The sequence below is a fragment of the Mirounga leonina genome, unplaced genomic scaffold, assembly GCF_011800145.1.
Source record: "Mirounga leonina isolate KUSES-001 unplaced genomic scaffold, KU_Mleo_1.0 Mir_128, whole genome shotgun sequence".
In the NCBI taxonomy this organism is placed as follows: Eukaryota; Metazoa; Chordata; class Mammalia; order Carnivora; family Phocidae; genus Mirounga; species Mirounga leonina.
In genome coordinates this window covers 4667661-4687824 of record NW_023270320.1, presented here as the reverse complement: position 1 = coordinate 4687824, position 20164 = coordinate 4667661, and the positions used below count along the sequence as shown (strand labels likewise).

At 37.1% G+C, this 20164-nt stretch overlaps 1 protein-coding gene across 1 annotated transcript in view; it reads right to left on the bottom strand.

The window, feature by feature from the left end:
• The window catches only part of LOC118009784 (disintegrin and metalloproteinase domain-containing protein 18-like), a 188548-nt gene that overhangs the window by 108332 nt on the left and 60052 nt on the right, over positions 1-20164 (bottom strand). Inside the window, exons 13-14 of the mRNA XM_035003823.1 lie at positions 14466-14664; positions 7206-7311 (exon numbers count right to left, since the gene is read on the bottom strand). Of these exons, the coding sequence (XP_034859714.1) occupies positions 7206-7311; positions 14466-14664 (305 nt within the window). The remainder of the gene's footprint in view (positions 1-7205; positions 7312-14465; positions 14665-20164) is intronic.

Here is a 20164-nt window from a genome sequence, read left to right as displayed (position 1 = left end):
GTAATAGAGCTGGAAGTCCAGAATTGTGATGCCACCAGCTTTGCTTTTCTTTTTCAACATTCTTCTGGCTATTCAGGGTCTTTTCTGGTTCCATACAACTTTCAGGATTATTTGTTCCATTTCTTTGAAAAAAGTGGATGATATTTTGATGGGGATTGCATTGAATGTGTAGATTGCTCTAAGTAGCATTAACATCTTCACAATATTTGTTCTTCCAATCCATGAGCATGGAACATATTTCTATTTCTTTGTGTCTTCCTCAATTTCTTTCATGAGTATTTTATAGTTTTCTGAGTACAGATTCTTTGCCTCTTTGGTTAGATTTATTCCTAGGTATCTTATGGTTTTCGGTGCAATTGTAAATGGGATCGACTCCTTAATTTCTCTTTCTTTGGTCTTGTTGTTGGTGTATAGGAATGCCACTGATTTCAGTGCAAGGATTTTCTATCCTGCCACTTTACTGAATTCCTGTATGAGTTCTAGCAGTTTTAGGGTGGAGTCTTTTGGGTTTTCCACATAAAGAATCATATCATCTGCAAAGAGTGAGAGTTTGACTTCTTCTTTGCCGATTTGGATGCATTTTATTTCTTTTTGTTGCCTGATTGCTGTGGCTAGGACTTCTAATACTATGTTGAATAGCAGTGGTGATAGTGGACATCCCTGCCCTGTTCCTGACCTTAGGGGAAAAGCTCTCAGTTTTTCCCCATTGAGAATGATATTCGCTGTGGTTTTCTCATAGATGGGTTTAATGATATTAAGTTATGTACCCTCTATCCCTATACTCTGACGAGTTTTGATCAAGAAACGATGCTATACTTTTTTAAATGCTTTTTCTGCATCTATTGAGAGGATCATATGATTCTTGTTCCTTCTTCTATTAATGTATTTTATCACATTGATTGATTTGCGGATGTTGAACTAAGCTTGCATCCCAGGGATAAATCCCACTTGGTCATGGTGAATAATCCTTTTAATGTACAGTTGGATCCTATTGGTTAGTATTTTGGTGAGCATTTTTGCATCCATGTTCATCAGGGATATTGGTCTGTAATTCTCCTTTTTGATGGGGTCTTTGTCTGGTTTTGGGATCAAGGTAATGCTGGCCTCACAAAACGAGTTTGGAAGTTTTCCTTCCATTTTTATTTTTTGGAACAGTTACGGAAGAATAGGTATTAATTCTTCTTGAAATGTTTGGTAGAATTCCCCTGGGAAGCCATCTGGCCCTGGGCTTTTGTTTTTTGGGAGATTTTTGATGACTGCTTCAATTTCCTTAGTGGTTATAGGTCTGTTCAGGTTTTCTATTTCTTCCTGGTTCAGTTTTGGTAATTGATACATCTCTAGGAATGCATCCATTTCTTCCATATTATCTAATTTGCTGGCATATACTTGCTCTTAGTATGTTCTTATAGTTGTTTGTATTTCTTTGGTGTTGGTTATGATCTCTCCTCTTTCATTCATGATTTCATTTATTTGGGTCATTTCTCTTTTCTTTTTGATAAGTCTGGCCAGGGGTTTATCAATCTTGTTAAATCATTCAAAGAACAAGCTCCTAGTTTCGTTGATCTGTTCTACTGTTCTTTTGGTTTCTATTTCATTGATTTCTGCTCTGATCTTTATTATTTCTCTTCTCCTGCTGGGTTTAGGCTTTATTTGCTGTTCTTTCTCCAGCTCCTTCAGGTGTAGGGTTACATTGTGTATTTGAGACCTTTCTTGTTTCTTGAGAAAGGCTTGTATTGCTATATAATTTCCTCTTAGGACTGCCTTTGTTGCATCCCAAAGATTTTAAATAGTTGTGTTTTCATTTTCATTGGTTTTGAGTTTTTTAAATTCTTCTTTAATTTCCTGGTTGATCCATTCATTCTTTAGTTCGATGCTCTTTAGCCTCCATGTATTTTAGTTCTTTCCAACTTTCCTCTTGTAATTGAGTTCTAGTTTCAAAGCATTGTGGTCTGAATATATGCAGGGAATGATCCCAGTCTTTTGGTACTGGTTGAGACCTGATTTGTGACCTAGGATGGGATCTATTCTGGAGAATGTTCCATGGGCACTAGAGAAGAATGTGTATTCCATTGCTTTGGGATGGAATGTTCTGAATATATCTGTGAAGTCCATTTGGTCCGTGTGTCATTTAAAGTCTTTATTTCCTTGTTGATCTTTTGCTTAGACGATCTGTCCTTTTCAGCGAGGGAGGGTGTTGAAGTCCCCCACTATTATTGTATTGTTGTCGATGTGTTTCTTTGCTTTTGTTATTAATTGGTTTATATAATTGGCTGCTCCCATGTTAGGGGCATAGATATTTACAATTGTTAGATCTTCTTGTTGGATAGATCCTTTAAGTAGGATATAGTGTCCTTCCTCATCTCTTATTACAGTCTTCGGTTAATATCTAATTTGTCTAATATAAGGATTGCCACTCCAGCTTTCTTTTGGTGTCCATTAACATGGTAAATGGTTTTCCACCCCCTCACTTTCAATCTGGGGGTGTCTTTGGGTCTAAAATGAGTCTCTTGCAGACAGCATATCGAAGGGTCTTGTTTTTTAATCCAGTCTGATAGCCTGTGTCTTTTGATTGGGCCATTTAGCCCATTTACATTCAGGGTAACTATTGAAAGATAGGAATTTAGTGCCATTGTATTGCCTGTAAGGTGACTGTTACGGTATATTGTCTGTGTTCCTTTCTGGTCTATGTTGCTTTTAGGCTCTCTCTCTTTTTTTTTTTTTTTTTTTTTTTTAGGCTCTCTTTTTGCCTAGAGGACCCCTTCCAAGATTTCTTGTAGGGCTGGTTTTGTGTTTGCAAATTCCTTTAGTTTTTGTTTGTCCTGGAAGCTTTTTATTTCTCCTTCAATTTTCAATGACAGCCTAGCTGGATAGAGTATTCTTGGCTGCATATTTTTCTCATTTAGTGCTCTGAATATATCCTGCCAGTCCTTTCTGGCCTGCCAGGTCTCTGTGGATAGGTCTGTTGCCAATCTAATGTTTCTACCATTGTAGGTTACATATCTCTTCTCTGGAGCTGCTTTCAGGATTTTCTCTTTGTCTCAGAATCACAAGTTTTAGTATTAGATATCAGGGTGTTGACCTATTTTTATTGATTTTGAGAGGGGTTCTCTGTGCGTCCTGGATTTTGATGCCTGTTTCCTTCCCCAAATTAGGGAAGTTCTCTGCTATAATTTGCTCCAATATACCTTCTGCCCCTCTCTCTCTTTCTTCTTCTTTTCGGATCCCAATTATTCTAATGTTGTTTCATCTATGGTATCACTTATCTCTCGAATTCTGCCCCCGTGATCCAGTAGTTGTTTATCTCTCTTTTTCTCGTTTCTCTTTTTCCACCATTTGGTCTTCTATATCACTGATTCTCTCTTTTGCCTCATTTATCCTAGCAGTTAGAGCCTCCATTTTTGATTGCACCTCATTAGTAGCCTTTTTGATTTTGACTTGCTTAGATTTTAGTTCTTTTATTTGTCCCAAAAGGGTTTCTCTAATAACTTCCATGCTTTTTCCAGCCCAGCTAGTATCTTTAAAATCGTCATTCTGAACTCTAGTTCTGACATCTTACTAATGTCCATATTGATTAGGTCCCTAGCAGTCGGTACTGCCTCTTGTTTTTTTGTTGAGGTGATTTTTTCCATCTTATCATGTTGTCCAGAGGAGAATAGATGAATGAGAGAACAAAGTGCTAACAGGGTAAAAATGTCCCCAGAAAATATACAGTAAACAAATGAGAAAAGACCTGAAACTGAGGGAAAAGAAAGGGAAAGAAAGAAAAAAGAAAAAGAAAAAACAAACAAAAACAAAACAAAAGAAAAAAAAACAGAATATGATCAAATATAATCTGGCTGGTGCATAGATCAGTGCCACACACTAGATTTTGGGCATATTTTGGTGTTAGAAGAAAGTGTCTCCCAAAATTTTAAAAAAAGAAAAACTTATATATGTACAAGAATAAGGGATGATATGATGAAGGGATGGACTATGACTGTAAAGATGAAAATTATAAAATATTTTATAAAAGGAATTGATAGATAAGAAGTTGGTTGAAAAAAGAAAGAAGAGGGTTAAAAAAAAAAAGGGGGAGAGAATGTGATCAGGCCAGAGACTAGAACAAAACCATATACTAGAAATTTAGGGTATATTTTGATCTGTTAGAAGCAACTGTATCCCAAAATTTTAAAGAGAGTACAACTTATATATATATGCCAAAAATATGGGTAACTACTATGAAGGGATAGAATATGACTCTAAAAATGAAAAATAAAAAAGAATTTTTTTAAAAGGGTATTGATAAGATGTTGGTTGAAAAAGGGAAAAAGAAAATTTCAAAACAAAAAAAAAACAGTAAAAAAAATTAACTTTGAAAGACTAAAGAATCATGGTAAAAAAGCCATGGATTCTATGTACAGTATTCCCCTAGCTCTGGAGTTCTGCCGTTTTCATTGATTGGTAAACTTGGTTTTGGCTGGCTCTTCTTGTTGATCTTCTGGGGGAGGGGCCTGTTGCTGTGGTTCTCAAATGTCTTTGCTGGAGGCGGATTTGCCCCACCCTTGCCGGGTCTGGGCTAAGTAATCTGCTCGGGTTTGCTCTTGGGAGCTTTTATTCCCTGCCAGTATTTGGTACAGATTTGGAGGACGATAGTGAAAATGTTGGCCTCCCAATCTCTGCCCCGGAGGAGCCGAGAACTCGGGGCCCCGCTCCTCAGTGCGCCCCCAGAGAAAAGCAGTCAATCACTCCCATCTCCCCAGTCTTCGGCAGCACTCCGTGCTCACCTGGCCTGTGACAGAGGGTTTCCATCTCTGGCACCCCACTCGGTGTGGAGTCTCCAAACCCAGCAGATCCCTGCGGTGGGCTCCTGTGCCACTCCTCCCAGGGGAGGAAGGGAAGTCTCCAAGGATCTGCCGCTTGTTGAGTCCCTGCTGAGCAGTGGCCTGACTGTGCCACAGATTACAGTTTATGGCAACCCCGAGCTGAGAGCCTGTGCCCTGGCTCCGTCTCTGCAACTGGCTTCCCCGCTCCAATACATGGGAGCTCTGCTGCACTCAGGCACCCCGGGTCTTTCTGTGACCCTGAGGGGCCTGAAGCCACACTGTCCCTGCGAGGGTTCCACTCCCCACCCCCCTCACCCCACCCCCCTGCTTAGCCACTGGAGCAAAGTCTCTCAGCAGAGTTGACTTCTAAAAGTTCTGAATTTGTGCTCCCGGGGCTCTATCACTTGCCAGAAGCGGCCATCAGAGGCCCCCTCCCCCACCATCTATCTTCCCAAATATTGCCTCAGATTCACTTCTCCGCACATCCTACCTTCCAGAAAGTGGTCGCTTTTCTGTTCAGAGAGTTGTTGCTATTCTTTTCTTCAATCTCCTGTTGAGTTCGTAGGTGTTCAGAATGGTTTGATCCTTATCCAGCTGAATTCCTGGGACCAGACAAAATCCAGGTCTCCTACTCCTCTGCCATCTTGCTCCTCCTCCTTTAATTCTTTTGTCTTTTAATCTTTAACTAGAGTTGTGAGTGATTTACCCCCCACTATTACCACATTAGGGTATTCTGATTTTAACTATTTATTTGCTATTTCCTGTGGATTTTATTCTTTCATATGTTTTCTTTTTCTAATTAGTGTCCTTTCATCTTGGCTTGAAGAACCACTTTTTTTTTAAAAGATTTTATTTATTTGACAGAGAGAGACACAGTGAGAGAGGGAACACTAGCAGGGGGAGTGGGAGAGGGAGAAGCAGGCTTCCCGTGGAGCCTGATGCAGGGCTTGATCCCAGGACCCTGGGACCATGACCTGAGCCAAAGGCAGACGCTTAATGACTGAGCCACCCAGGTGCCCCCTTGAAGAACCACTTTTAGCATTTCTTGTGAGGCTGGTCTTGTGATGAACTTCAGCTTCTCTTTGTCTGGAAAAATCTTTCTAACATCTCACTCTCTTCTGGCATGCAGATTTCTGCTGAAAAATCCACTGATAGTTTCATGGTGTTTTCTTGTATATATCAAGTTATTTTTCTCTTGATGTTTTTAAGATTCTTTTGTTTTTAATCTCTGACAATTTAATTTTAATATATCTTGCTTTGGGGTTTTTGGATTCATCTTTTTGCTTCCCCCCTGGGCTTCCTATATCTGAATATCTGTTTCTTTCCCCCAGGTTAGGAAATTTTCACTCATTATTTCTTTGAATAAATTTTCTGTCCTTTTCACACTCTCTTTTCATTCTGTTACTCTTATAATGTGTATAATATTCTCTTTAATGGTGTCGCCTAAGTTCCTTAAGCAATCTTCATTCTTTTTCTTTCCTTTTTAAGACATGGAGGTGTCTTAAATGTTGGGACACTAAATGTGGGGTCCAAATCCTTTACTCCTCAGGAAGAAGCTGGCAGTTGGGATTTCCCTTCCAACTGCATGGTGCTGGGCCAGTGGTGGGGTTTACAGAGAGAGTGTGTATCTACCTGCTTCAGTGTGAGTATTTTCTCATTTATTCAATGTGTAGGAGTCTCAGGTATCTTCTGAATTTCTTTTAAAAGAAATTGTTCCATGTGTATATGAACATTCAGTGTGTCTCTGATAGGAGTAAAATCCCAAACCCTCCTATGTTGCCATCTTGGTCAACCTCCTATCTGTTGTTATTATTATTTTTGATTCTTTTGTTTTCAATACTTCCATGAAATTCAGGAAGTATTTGTTATGGATTAAGCCCTCCTTTATTGGATTTCATAAATCCCTTAAAAATATTCCAGTACTCCCAATTCAGTCCTCTGCCATGCTTTACATATCAGTATTTTGGAAACAAACAACAAAAACAAAAAGGAAACTTATTCCTCTCAATACTTTCATGTCTTAAAAGTCAAAGCACTTGCTTTAGGATTATTATCATTTATTAACTTAATTAAAAAACTCAGTTTTAATTATCAATGTAGTGCACAAGTTTCTGATTTTTGGCAGTTTGTGCCCACTTCATAACTTTGGTAATAAGCATTAGCCTTTTTTTTTCCTTTTGTTTTGTTTTGTTTTGTTTTTTTGGTTTAGTCTCATTATTAGAATATATCCGGGAAAAAAATAGGGAAAAAGAAAACTGAATTACATTGAAGAACATTATATATAATGTTATTTGAAAATATTCTCCTGATATACAATTTACTGTCCATTACTCTTTAGTGTCTCTTGACAAGCAATCTATAATTTTCATGACTCAACAAAACAATTTTTTTCTATGTACATACTTCTGATCACAAGGTAATGGTTGTGAATTTTTAAAACCACAGTTTCCAAATTTATCAATGTGAGAATTGATTCCTTTGAAACAGGCAAATGGAGCACCTTGAGCACCTAAAAATGCAAAGATGACTGTTAAATTATTATTCTGACTCCAAATTAAATTTTTGTTCATAAAAAGCCAGTGAAACTCTATTGCATAAACAAAATATCATGAAAAAAGTCATTCTTTTTTTCTGTGTGTATCCTGTCAATGCAAGTAGAAAGAAATAATTATCTAACAGAAAACAGAAAAGAATTATATCAATTGTAGTAGAATTAAATTATTAAAAATAATTTGCTACCCTTCCCTGTGGAAATGCATACTGCCTCATCCACTGAATATTAAGCTTGACCTTGTAATTTGACCTTCTTAATGAAATGTCACTTATGGGCAGAAAGTCTTGTGGGACTTGTGAATAGAAGAAGTGTTATATTCTCTTTTTTTCTCTGATGGCGGATAATGTTTTAAGTAGAGGTTCATTTGTCCATCTGGGTATCATATGGAGTAGCAGCAATAGTTGTTTTGTATATGTAAATCTGAGATATTTAGAGCTGTTTCCATTTCATTAAACACATAAATTGGTACTCAAAAGTGGAGTTCTCCTGTAAAATATGCCTAAAATATGTGGCATTGTCAATGAAGGCTGGTAGTAGGTGATAAGAAAATTATTATCATTGGATAAAGAAGAGTAATTCATGCTACATGAGGGTGAAACACTTGGAGAAACTCTCTTCTCAATGATTGAAAGGGAGATAATAGCCTTAATAAACTTGTTGTCTTAGGCAAAGAAGTAGGGAAACAGAATCTGTCTTGGTTACTTTTGGCTGTATTTGACCAGAAGGTAAAGGTACTCAAGAAAAAGATAAACTAAACTCAGGATAGAATCAGTTATTTCAGAGGTAGTAGTAAAAAAAAAAAATCGAGAAAGTCCAGAAATGTGTCCATTCTATAGGCATTGGGGTGGACAATGATGGTTGCTAGCTGATGTAGATTAGCCAAATTATTATGCTTATTTCATTGTTCTGTGTCTCTTCAATGGTGGGTGCTTGTTGGTGGGTGCTAACCTGGTAGATTAATACAAAGATCTTCACATTACTTTTCTTTTCTTTTCTTTCTTTCTTTCTTTTTAAATTTTATTTTATTATGTTAATCACCATACATTACATCATTAGCTTTTGATGTAGTATTCCATGATTCATTGTTTTTCACATTATTTTTTATCTCCATGTATCTACCCACATATTTCTATCCCAGAACTCTTGCCTCTAATCTTCTGGTCTTTCCACATCCAGGCTCCCCACCAACAAACTAGGCCCTTTGTCATTGTTCATTTGTATATCTATAATCTACCTCTGGCCATTTCTCCTTCCACAAAAAACAGATGACCAGATGGTCAATATCTTTCAAGGCATCCTCCAAAATGAGGTTGCAATATGGCTAATTTCCCCCCACCCCCACTTATAACCAGTGACTGAGCCAACACACTTATAAAATAAGCCTAGGCATGTTCTTCTTGTGTAATTGGTCATGATGAAATTCCATGTATCCATAAGTGTGAGCTGAGGGAGATGCATAGGGGAGAAAGGTGACTGTTTTGGATTTCCTGCTTATGGATTTTTTTTTTCTGCCCTCTCTTTTTGCCTGTGCTTTTAATCCAGGTGAATGAATGACTTCTATCTGTCTGATCACTTAACTTAGTATATCTGACATAATTGAGCTTAGGCTGTACAGTTCTGAACACATGGGTATTTGTTGTCTGAAAGTCAGATTCTTTAGCTGTACAGGGGTCACTAGTGTGACCAGAGTTTTTTTGTCAAAGTGCTATAGTTCTCCAGTTTAGATGGCACAATTTTCCTCCAGAAGTCCAGAGAACTGCCCAGTCATTATCCCAAAGAGGCTTGGTATAAGCCCCACATAGCACTTTTTTTCTCCCAAGGTACACTTCTGATATTGGGGCTGCTGTGTTTTATAATTCAGAATGCATGGCTGCTTGCATTGCAGCTTGGGAATGCTGCAAAGCCCTTTTTTGTTTTTCACCTCACTCAACATTAGCAACATTTCATGTCATCTAGTAAATGGGAAATGAAGCAGTACTTCCCCATGTGGAATATACTGACTTCAGATCCCAAAGAGAACTACCAGGTGTTGTAATTTTTAGTTCAATAAGATGCAAGATACATACAGTTTGCTTTTATTTTGCAAGGGATGTCAGGTCATACCTCTGATCACTGGACTCTTAAAAATTTTACTGATGACAAATTTCTAAACATGTGTTGTATTTAATGCTCCAACATTCTAGTGATGCTTTGCTTGTTTAGCTGGATTATAACAAAATCATTGATGGAGTAGACAATGTGGTATTTTCTAGGATGTCTACATTTCTACAACTACATTATGATTGAGGGCAGGAGAGTAAAAATAACCCTGCAACAAAACTCAACATTAATGCCATTATCCATTCCATGTGAAAGCAAACTCTTTCTAATTCTTTTTTCAAATAGGAAAAGAATATATTTGCCAAATCAGTGGCTATAATCCTACCACATATCTGAGGCCATGTCATTCTGCTCTAGCATAGACACCATATCTGGCATAGTGGGTGCAATTACTTAATCTACTACTTGTCTCCATTTGCAATAGATTATTATTATCTTCTGATGCCATCTGGTTTCTGCAAGAGTCATGTTGAGTAATTAAATGTAGATATACAGTTAACCACCTCTGCATCCTTTAGATCTTTAAAGGTAGCATTAATTTAGGGCACCTGGGTGGCTCAGTCAGTTGAGCACCTGACCATGGTTTCAGCTCAGGTCTTAATCTCAGGATTGTGAGCTCAAAACCACATTGGGCTCCATGCTGGTCATGGAGACTACTTTAAAAAAAATACCATTAATCTCTGGAAAGAGACAGTTAGAGAGGCTTTCTCCATGGCCTTGCCAAATAGGCCAAGGACATAATGATAGGATTGCACAAACTATTAATATGTCAAACCTGATGATATCCTCTAGGACGAAAAAATAATTTCCAAATGGATTTGTGGACCTGGTGGACCCATTGCACACTGAAAGTTAGCAAGGACTCTATTCTTTAACTCCATAAGTCCCCACTCTCACAGAGAGACAAGATGACACTGCATTTCTGGGTATCCATGTCAATTCACACTCTTTGTCCACTAGTTTCCAAAATTCTTGGGTATTTTCATTTCCCACATGAACAGATACATAATTAAATGATTGAGGATCATTTGAGAATGTGCTAGAGAAATTGTTAGCATGTATGCTTGCCAAGGTGTTGTGTAGTTTCCTTTCTGGAACTCTAACGCTCTCTTAAGTCAATGAGTTTTTGTTCTGAAAATTGGCTTAGATTCAGAATTTAGACATGGAATTATGGCATTTATTAATGTAACTCTACTCAGTCCCCTAGTCCTCCATTTTTTAATTTCCTTTGATGGTACAAACTGGGTAATATTCTATTATCTATCTTCCTGATTGTCTGTAGACTAGGTATCCATGTCTGCAACTCTGTCCCTGCTGCTTATTACAATAATATTATCCATCTGGTTTCTGGAAGCCAAGCACTGTTCTCTTGATTTTTTTCAAGACCTTATCAATCATGCCCATTGTTATCAGTGAGCCTACTTCTATAATACCATCTCCTCCTATCACCCCTGGCCTACAGAGAAGGCCATCATGAACACTTAAAATGATTTTGATACACCTCTTAGCACCACATTCCCTGTGGCATTGGGCCTTCCTGTTGGGACTATTTGGCTTGCACTTACAGCATATACATTACAGTATATCCATTTCCCTGAGACTTTTCTTTCTTTCCTTCATTATTTCATGGCAAGTCCATCATTTAAATTTCTCGTGGAGTGAGCCATCCCATTTTTTCCACGCCTCTGGAAACAATTCTAATAGAAATTTTTATCATATTCTAGGATCCTAGTCAGGGTGTTAATTCCTTTTATCCTGGGAGAGTGCTCTCAAAACAATGAGCTCTATTATCTAATCTCATGTTCCCCTATCCAATCTGATGATCAAGCAGTCTCAGAATCCAATTTCATGTAAACTCCCTTGATTCTGGCAGTAAATGCTGACTAGGACCTACAGCTCCATTGGGGTATATTTCCTTTACTACCTTATAAGTTCCAGCAAATTCTGGCTCTATTTTGCTGTGCCTTAACTCAATTTTCAGCTTTAGTGTCCAGAACAGTTAGGAGAGAGGTCCTAATGGGGATACAATTTGTGTTTTGAGTGATAGGCTTCCACATTATCTTTAAACAATGGGAACATACTTATACCATTCTTAATTGGGCACAGGTGGTGGTGTGAGGGATCAGAGCTGTGCCACTTTATAAATTCAGTAGTTTCAGAGAAGTGTGGAGGCTAAAATTGGGGGGAACATATTTTCAACTGTTCCCCTCCCAGTTGTAGTTCTCATTCTTTTTCTTTTTTTTTTTTTTTTAAGATTTTATTTATTTATTTGACAGAGAGAGGCACAGCGAGAGAGGGAACACAAGCAGGGGGAGTGGGAGAGGGAGAAGCAGGCTTCCCGCCGAGCAGGGAGCCCAATGCGGGGCTCGATCCCAGGACCCTGGGATCATGACCTGAGCGGAAGGCAGACGCTTAATGACTGAGCCACCCAGGCGCCCCTCTCATTCTTTTTCTATCCAGAATCTTTATCATGGTAAAGCAGACTTGACTGAGAATTTACCCTCTTCTGAAGTTCCTTCAACTTGATAATTAAGTCTTTAACTTTCTCTAATCTCCTATTTTAAGAGATGAAAACCTCTTTATGAGTTAACAGTGGGGCCCATTCAGCATACACTTTGATTTTAAATGAACACCTTTTTGTTATCTTTTCTTAGATTTCAATGTTGCTTAGTAATAGCCATCTAATACCCCTGTCCTTAAAGTTACCATTTCCCCCATACATTTCAATTTATCAGCTAATGGATTATCTTTTACTATCCCAGTTCAGTCATTGAGGGTATTATCAACTTTCACCAGTGATGCATGCTCATTCACAGCTTGGCAGTAACTTAATTTTGAAAATGATCTTATAGGCTATTTTTTCATACCACTTTCAGAATCAACTGTTATGGTTAGAGCTTCCAGAAGCCAGCATCTAGATGAGGTATAATGTGAAAGCTATTTATTAGTGATTAGAATATCTGGAAGTGAGAGGGAGAAAGCAGGATAGAACAGATAAGAAGTCAAACAGAATTGCAAGCCCAACAAAGACTTGACCAACCCTATGGGTAGCTGTCTGCCAGAGTGCAAATTGTGCTTGATTTGTGCCTGATTAGAACACAATTGTCGGGCCTTTATACCCCATCTCAATTAATTATTGAATTTGTGCTTTTGGGTGAGGTGTCTGCAGTTAAGACAAATTCTGGAGGAGTGAGCTGACAGCTGGAGATTATATGAGGACAGCAGGCAGTATTTCCCTTGTCCACTACACCTTATTTTTTTCCCCAGCATTCTTTAACTGCACTTAGTACAATTAAAGGTTTCATATTTCTTTTGTATTTATGTGTTTACTGTCTTTGTCTCTTGATCATAAGCTGCATGAGTACAATAGCCATGTGACAATTTTCATCTTGTTGAATACTATCATCTTTGTGTATTCTTGTCTTAAGTACAGCCTTTTGCCTTATAGTTTTTGGTAACATAAGAATAAGAAAAAAGTGCCTCCCCCAGATAGGAGCTCAATAAATGAAAAAAGGAGGGATGAATGAATGAACTACATCAAAAGATCAAATTTTGACGCAGTTGGGTAAGTTTTGTGGGATACTAAAGCATATATTAGAGGAGGAAATACACATTAATGGTTAAGTCTTACTTAAAGATCCTTATTTTAATTAGAACTCAAAAAGATGTCAAGTGACAAGTAGTTCAATTCTGGATCAAAGATATATTTAATGAAAAAAAAGAGTATGGCCTGGACAATCTTTAATGGATGTTATAGAGAGTGTTATTTAATTTTATTTTTAAATAATATATTAAACCTTGATCTAAAGTTACTGTGACAATGACAAATAATATTTTATTAAATGCAAGTAAGCATTGAAAAAGAAAAACAGCAAAGAAACAACCAAATAAAAAGTGGAATCCTGAAAATACAGCCTACAGAAAATACCACTGATCTGTGATTTAGGAGATTATAGCTCTGCAGCTCTGGTTAAATGTTGGTTAACTCACCTAATCTGAAACTTGTTACTAAGGAAAAGTTTCAAATAATTAGGAAGACAATACAAATTGCATACCATGTCATTTGGTATAAACTATACACCTTATTACTGCTGGGCAAATAACTGAAAAGTGGTGCTTATACTACTTTTGTTCAATTAGTAAATGATTGATCTGAATACATTTCACTGAGTGATTTTGATCTGTTCAAATTTCATTTAATCCCTCTAAAAAATCATATTGGGGTATTATGAATAGTTACTGCATAAAAAGCAAGCATATATGCACAACTCTCATTTGAATTGCTTGGAAAAACTGTTTAAAAAGAAAATATAGAAATGAATTTTGATCAGTGGCCTATGACTACTGTTATCCTAGCAGTTCCTCAGTTAAGAAATATGATTATACTTGAGTGAAACTTACTCTGAACTTCTTGTTTTATGCCATTAAAATTAGATCATGAAGATGTGAAGTAAAAGAAATTTAAGTAAAATTCTAGAATTTACTGATTTGCCATTCCAATTTCTATGTAAATTATGAGTGGTAAACATGGATTTTTGCCCAGGTTGCTCAGTACAAGAAGCAAAAATCAAACCATGAGAAGAGGAATGTACAGTATTATTCTGGAGATACTATACAATACTATACTACTATCCTCTAAAAACATCTTCCTTAATTCAATTTTTTTTCTTTTCTTTTATTATGTTATGTTAGTCACCATACAATACATCATTAGTTTTTGATGTGGTGATCCATGATTCATTGTTTTCGTATAATACCCAGTGCTCCATGCAGTACGTGCCCTAATACCCCTGTCCTTAAAGTTACCATTTCTAAAATTGGGGGGAACATATTTTCAACTGTTCCCATCCCAGTTGTAGTTCTCATTCTTTTTCTATCCACAACCTTAATCTTAACCTTATTGAGCTTGAGATTCAAGTTCTTCTACTTCTAGGGTTGTGTGATATATATTTTATCATATAGAGGAATCCAAATTTAAGGTAAAAGAAATATATAAGAAAGAGCAATACCTTCTCCAAATATCTGGGCACACTGGTTATCAGTAGTTTGGCATCGTCCATTATAACAATATGCAGTTCCCAACCTGCACAACATTCCATTTGATGCATAAGTATCAGGAACACAATTACTAGATGTTCCATTGCAATATTCTGTAAAATCACATTCTTGATCAATACTCTTTCTACATGGAGTGCCTGCTACTGATATCTAGGAGGAAAAAGAAAAAGAAAATCATGTTCTTGTGAATGACTATTCTTACTTGCTTAGTGAAGGGATTTATCAATAAAATATGCCTAATTATTGATATTTGGAGGAATCATAGAATTCCCAAGGTTGTGAGTTCTCTGAAGGAAATGTCAGGTACAGTATTCATTATGAAGTCTGAAGGAAAGTAACTATCTCAAATGTAAAATGATCCCTTCTGACAGAGGGTTTATAACTGTTCTGCGTTCTGCATTGGGAAGCCATCTGACTCAACTTGCATTTGGAAGGAGCCTAAATGGGTAACACATACCTGTTTCTCAAAATTGGAAGAACAATGCCTCTACATTTTTGTTCTTGAAGTGACCAAGAGCCAAATTGCCTGGTTTCAATTTCTTGCTTGGATTTTCACTAGCTTATTTGTGTGGGTGAGATACATAATCTCTCTCATTTGCAGTTGCTTCATTTGTAAACTCAGGATGATAATCATTCTCTCAGAGAGTTTTTGGTAGTTTTAAACTGAGTTAAACTGGATTATTTGTTTTTTTGAGTGTTGAGTTTGATACATTTGTTATAGATTTTGGATACTACCTTTTATCAGATATTTCATTTGCAAATACCTTCTCCCATTCTGTAGGCTGCCTTTTAGTTTTGTTGTTTCCTTCACTGTGCAGAGCTTTTTATTTTGATGAAGTCCCAATAATTCATTTTTGCTTTTGTTTTCCTTGCCTTTGGTGACATGTGTAGTAAGAATTTGCTATGGCCGAGGTCAAAGAGCTTTCTGCCTGTGTTCTCCTCTAGGATTTTGATGGTTTCAGGACTCACATTTAAGTCTTTTATCCATTTTGAATTTATATTTGTGTATGGTGTAAGAAAGTGGTCCAGTTTCATTCTTCCACATGTTGCTGTCCAGTTTTCCCAACACCATTTGTTGAACAGACTGTCTTTTTTCCACCGGATATTCTTTCTTGCTTTGTCAAAGATTAGTGACTATAGTTGGGGGTCCATTTCTGTGTTTTCTATTCTGTTCCATTGATCTTTGTATGTTTGTGCCAGTACCATACTGTCTTGATGACTACAGCTCTGTAATATAGCTTGAAGTCGGGAATCATGATGCCTCCAGCTTTGCTTTTCTTTTTCAGGGTTGCTTTGGCTATTTGGTGTCTTTTGTGGATCCATACAACTTTTAAGATTGTTTGATGTAGCTCTGCGAAAAATGCTGTTGGTATTTTGATAGGGATAGCATTTAATGTGCAGACTGCTTTGGGTAGTATAGACGTTTTAACAAGTTTGTTCTTCCAGTCTATGAGCATGGAATGTTTTTCCATTTATTTGTGTCCTCTTCAATTTCTTTCTCAGTGTTCTATAGTTTTCAGAGTACAGATCTTTTACCTCTTTGGTTATGTTTATTCCTAGACATCTTATGGTTTTCAGTGCAATTGTAAATGGGATCAATTCCTTGATTTCTCTTTCTGCTGTGTCATTATTGGTGTATAGAAATGCAACAGATTTCTGTACATTGATTTTTATATCCTGTGACTTTGCTGAATTCATGTATTAGTTTTAACAATTTTGTGGTGGAGTCTTTTGGGTTTCTACATAGAGTATCATGTCATCTGCAAATAGTGAAAGCTGTACTTCTTCCTTGCCTATCTGGATGGCTTTTATTTGTTTTTGTTGTCTGGGTGCTGAGGCTAAAATTTCTAGCACTGTATTAAATAGTAATGGTGAGAGTGGACATCCCTGTCTTGTTCCTGACTGTAGAGGAGAGGCTCTCAATTTTTCTCCATTGATGATGGTATTAGCTGTGGGTCTTTTGTACCTGGCCTTTATGATGGCCACCAAATAATCTAGTTAAGATATGGGCAGATGACATGAATAGACATTTTTCCAAAGAAGACATCCAGATAGCTAAGAGACACATGAAAAGATGCTCAACATCACTCATCATCAGGGAAGTACAAATCAAAACCACAATGAGATATCACCTCACCAATTAACAAGTCAGGAAACAACTGGTGTTGGCGAGGATGTGGAGAAAGGGGAACCCTACTGCACTGTTGGGAATGCAAACTGGTGCAGCTACTGTGGAAAACAGTATGGAGGTTCCTCAAAACTTTAAAAGTAGAACTACCCTATGATACCTCAAATATCTTGCACTGCTAGATATTTACCCAAAAGATTCAAAAACACAGATTTGAAGGAGTACAAGCACCCCAATATTTATAGCAGCATTATTAGCAATAGCCAAACTGATGAATAGATAAAGCAGATGTGGCATATATATATGCAATGGAATATTATTCAGCCATCAAAAAGAATGAAATCTTGTCATTTGCAGTGGCATGGATGGAGCTAGAATGTATTATGTTAAGGGGAATAAGAGAAAGACAAACACCACAATGATTTCACTCATATATGGAATTTAAGAAACAAAACATGAACATATCAGGGGGGAGGAAAGAGAGAGAGAGGGGAAACAAACCATAAGATACTCTTAATAATAGAGAACAAACTGAAGGTTGATGGAGGGATGTGGGTGGGGGATGGGCTAGATGGGTGGTGGATATTAAGAGGGGTACTTGTTATGATGAGCACTGGGTGTTACATGTAAGGATGAATCACTGAATTCTACTCCTGAAACCAATATTGCACTGCATGTTAACTAATTAAAATTTAAATAAAAATTCAAAAAAAAAACTGAGTTAAAGTAAAAAGTGCTTAGAACAACACATGGTAAACAATGTATGTAATAGCTATCAACATCATTATATGTAGTATTATCTGAAAGTAGAAAGGCCTCCTTGCATAGCTCAGATAAAGATTACAGTAATTGTCAAATTTATATGGCTTGTGAAGTACTTTATCTATTGTTTTTCATAGGGAAGTTTACCCTCTTCCCCCCAACACACTCTACAGTTCTGTTTAATTGAATTAATACTTAATAGACTGAAACAAAGATGAGTAACAAATGAAGTGGTGTCTTAAAAGTGATGAAATTAAAAAAAAAAGAGTATTTCAACCTAAAATCCTATACCTACAAAATCTATATTTCAAAAATTAATGAGACATAAAGACTTTCTTAAGGCAAATAATAACTGAGAGAAGTCATTTTCAGCAGACCTAAATTACAAGAAATCATAAAGGGAGGTCTTCAGGCATAAATAATATGATAATAAACAGAAATCTAAAATACAAAAGGAAATTAAGAGTAAAAAATGGAATAATTATTGTTAGTTATTAAATTCATTTTTCCCTTATTTTACTTCTCTAAAAGATAAAAGCTATATAAAGCAAAAATAGTAACAATGTATTTTGCATTTCTAGTATATGAGAGTGTCCTATTATAAGACTCATTCACTCCATGTGAAGTGTTATATTTTATGAAATCAGACTCTGATTAATCAAAGATTTGTAAACTATGTGACAACCAGTAAATTTATTTTTAAAGTGTAAATAAAAACCAATAACAAACTAGGGTTTTAGAGGGGCGGGTGTGTGGGGGGATGGGTTAGCCCGATGATGGGTATTAAGGAGGGCAGATACTGCATGGAGCACTGGGTGTTATACGCAACAATGAATCATGGAACACTACATCAAAAAGTAATGGTGTAATGTATGGTGACTAACATAACATAATAAAATAAAATTAAAACAATAGCAAAAATAAAATGAAGCTACATGTTGTATACTTTTAGAGTTTACATTTAATTTTTGGAGCAACTGTAGGTCTTATAAAAGGCTGATGGGAATTGACAATAGTGTACCTACTTTAGAAAACAGGTCTTTGGTTTCCTATAAAGCTCTGTATACATTTACCCTATGAACCAACAATCTTATAAATGAAATAAAACTCTATGTTCATGGGCGCCTGGGTGGCTCAGTTGGTTGGGCGACTGCCTTCGGCTCAGGTTATGATCCCGGAGTCCTGGCATCGAGTCCCGCATCGGGCTCCCTGCTCGGCAGGGAGTCTGCTTCTCCCTCTGCCCCTCCCCCCTCTCATGCTCTCTCTATCTCATTCTCTCTCTCAAATAAATAAAAATCTTAAAAAAAAAAAAAAACTCTATGTTCATACAAACCCTGCTTAGGAATATTATTTATAGCAGCTGTATTTTCATCACCAAAACCTGAAAATGACTGAAATGTTCCTCAACTGGAGGAGGATGTATTAACAGACTCTGGTACAACCTTATGATACCTGCAATACTTTCAGCAATAAAAAAGCAATGAGCTCTATGGCCAATTAACCCAGATCAAAGAGCTCTTCCAGAAGGAACAGCCAGCTGGAGAGAATGTCCCTGCTTCTGTAGATGCCAAAGCCCTCGGTCAGTGTGATCTTGAAGTACAACCCAGGCATTGCCTCAGCTTTGGTGTATATGCCCAGCCTGCTTCGCCAATCTCTGGTGCAAGTCTGATAAGAAAGCAGGCTTATGTACCTGTGCTTTGCATGATATTGTGGTGTCGTTACTCATACATTATCAAAAGGTAACCTTCTTTTCTTTATTCTTAATTGTGGTAAAATACACATTTGCTATATCAATCATAAAGTGTATAGTTCAGTAGGCACTTTGCTTTTGCCTTTTTTGCTTAAAAAGCTAATTTAAACACTAAATTATGTCAGTTATTTGAAAATAGGTCAACTTCTATAGATAACAAAACTTTGATATGGATATAATGGCCTTCTTTTTCTCTTTAAAGGCTTTTTAAAATAGTGTTGACATCAGATCTCTAATTTAAAGTGCATTAGAATTGTTTTGTTTTTTGGGAAACCCAATTGGCTCCTACCTTAGTCTATAGTTCCATTAATAAGGAAACCTTTTAAAATTTGCATTTTGTAGTTCTTTCTGCTAAATTGGTTGTTACTAGCATTGAGATAAAATACAATTTTGAAAATTTTCTCTTTTGTATGAAGACTTTGTACCATATGTGTTTTACTGATGAGGAGGGAATCAAAAAGGATTTAGGTGTTTAAAGGAGCGGCTTTTAATTAGGACCTTGGATTCTGTAAGGAAAGCCACTTCAGTTTTGACCCTTTTTCCACAAGCAAGCACCTGGATGCCCTGGGCTGCGTACCATTCCTCATGCCTTTTTCTCTTAACTGTCAGGGATGCTGCCACTGGCTCTGTCTTGGATTGTACTCTGACATGCCTGAGTAATAGTGAGGTTAGTTGTGGTTGTTGCACACACAGTTTTGAGTTAACCACTATTTGAATGATGCTGCTTTTTAGAGTTTCAGGTAACTGGAAAATTTTCAACTTTTGTGGGGTTTTTTTAAGATTATTTATTTATTTGAGAGAGAGAGCAGAGTGAGCAAGAATACGAGTTGGGGGAGAGGGGAAGAGGGAGAGGGAGAAGCAGGCTCTCTGCTGAGCAGGGAGCCCGATACAGGGCTCGAGCCCAGGACTCTGGGATCATGACCTGAGCCGAAGGCAGATGCTTAACCAACTGAACCACCCAGGCTCCCTTCAACTTTTGCATTTAAAAGTGTTTTGGAAAGACTGAAACA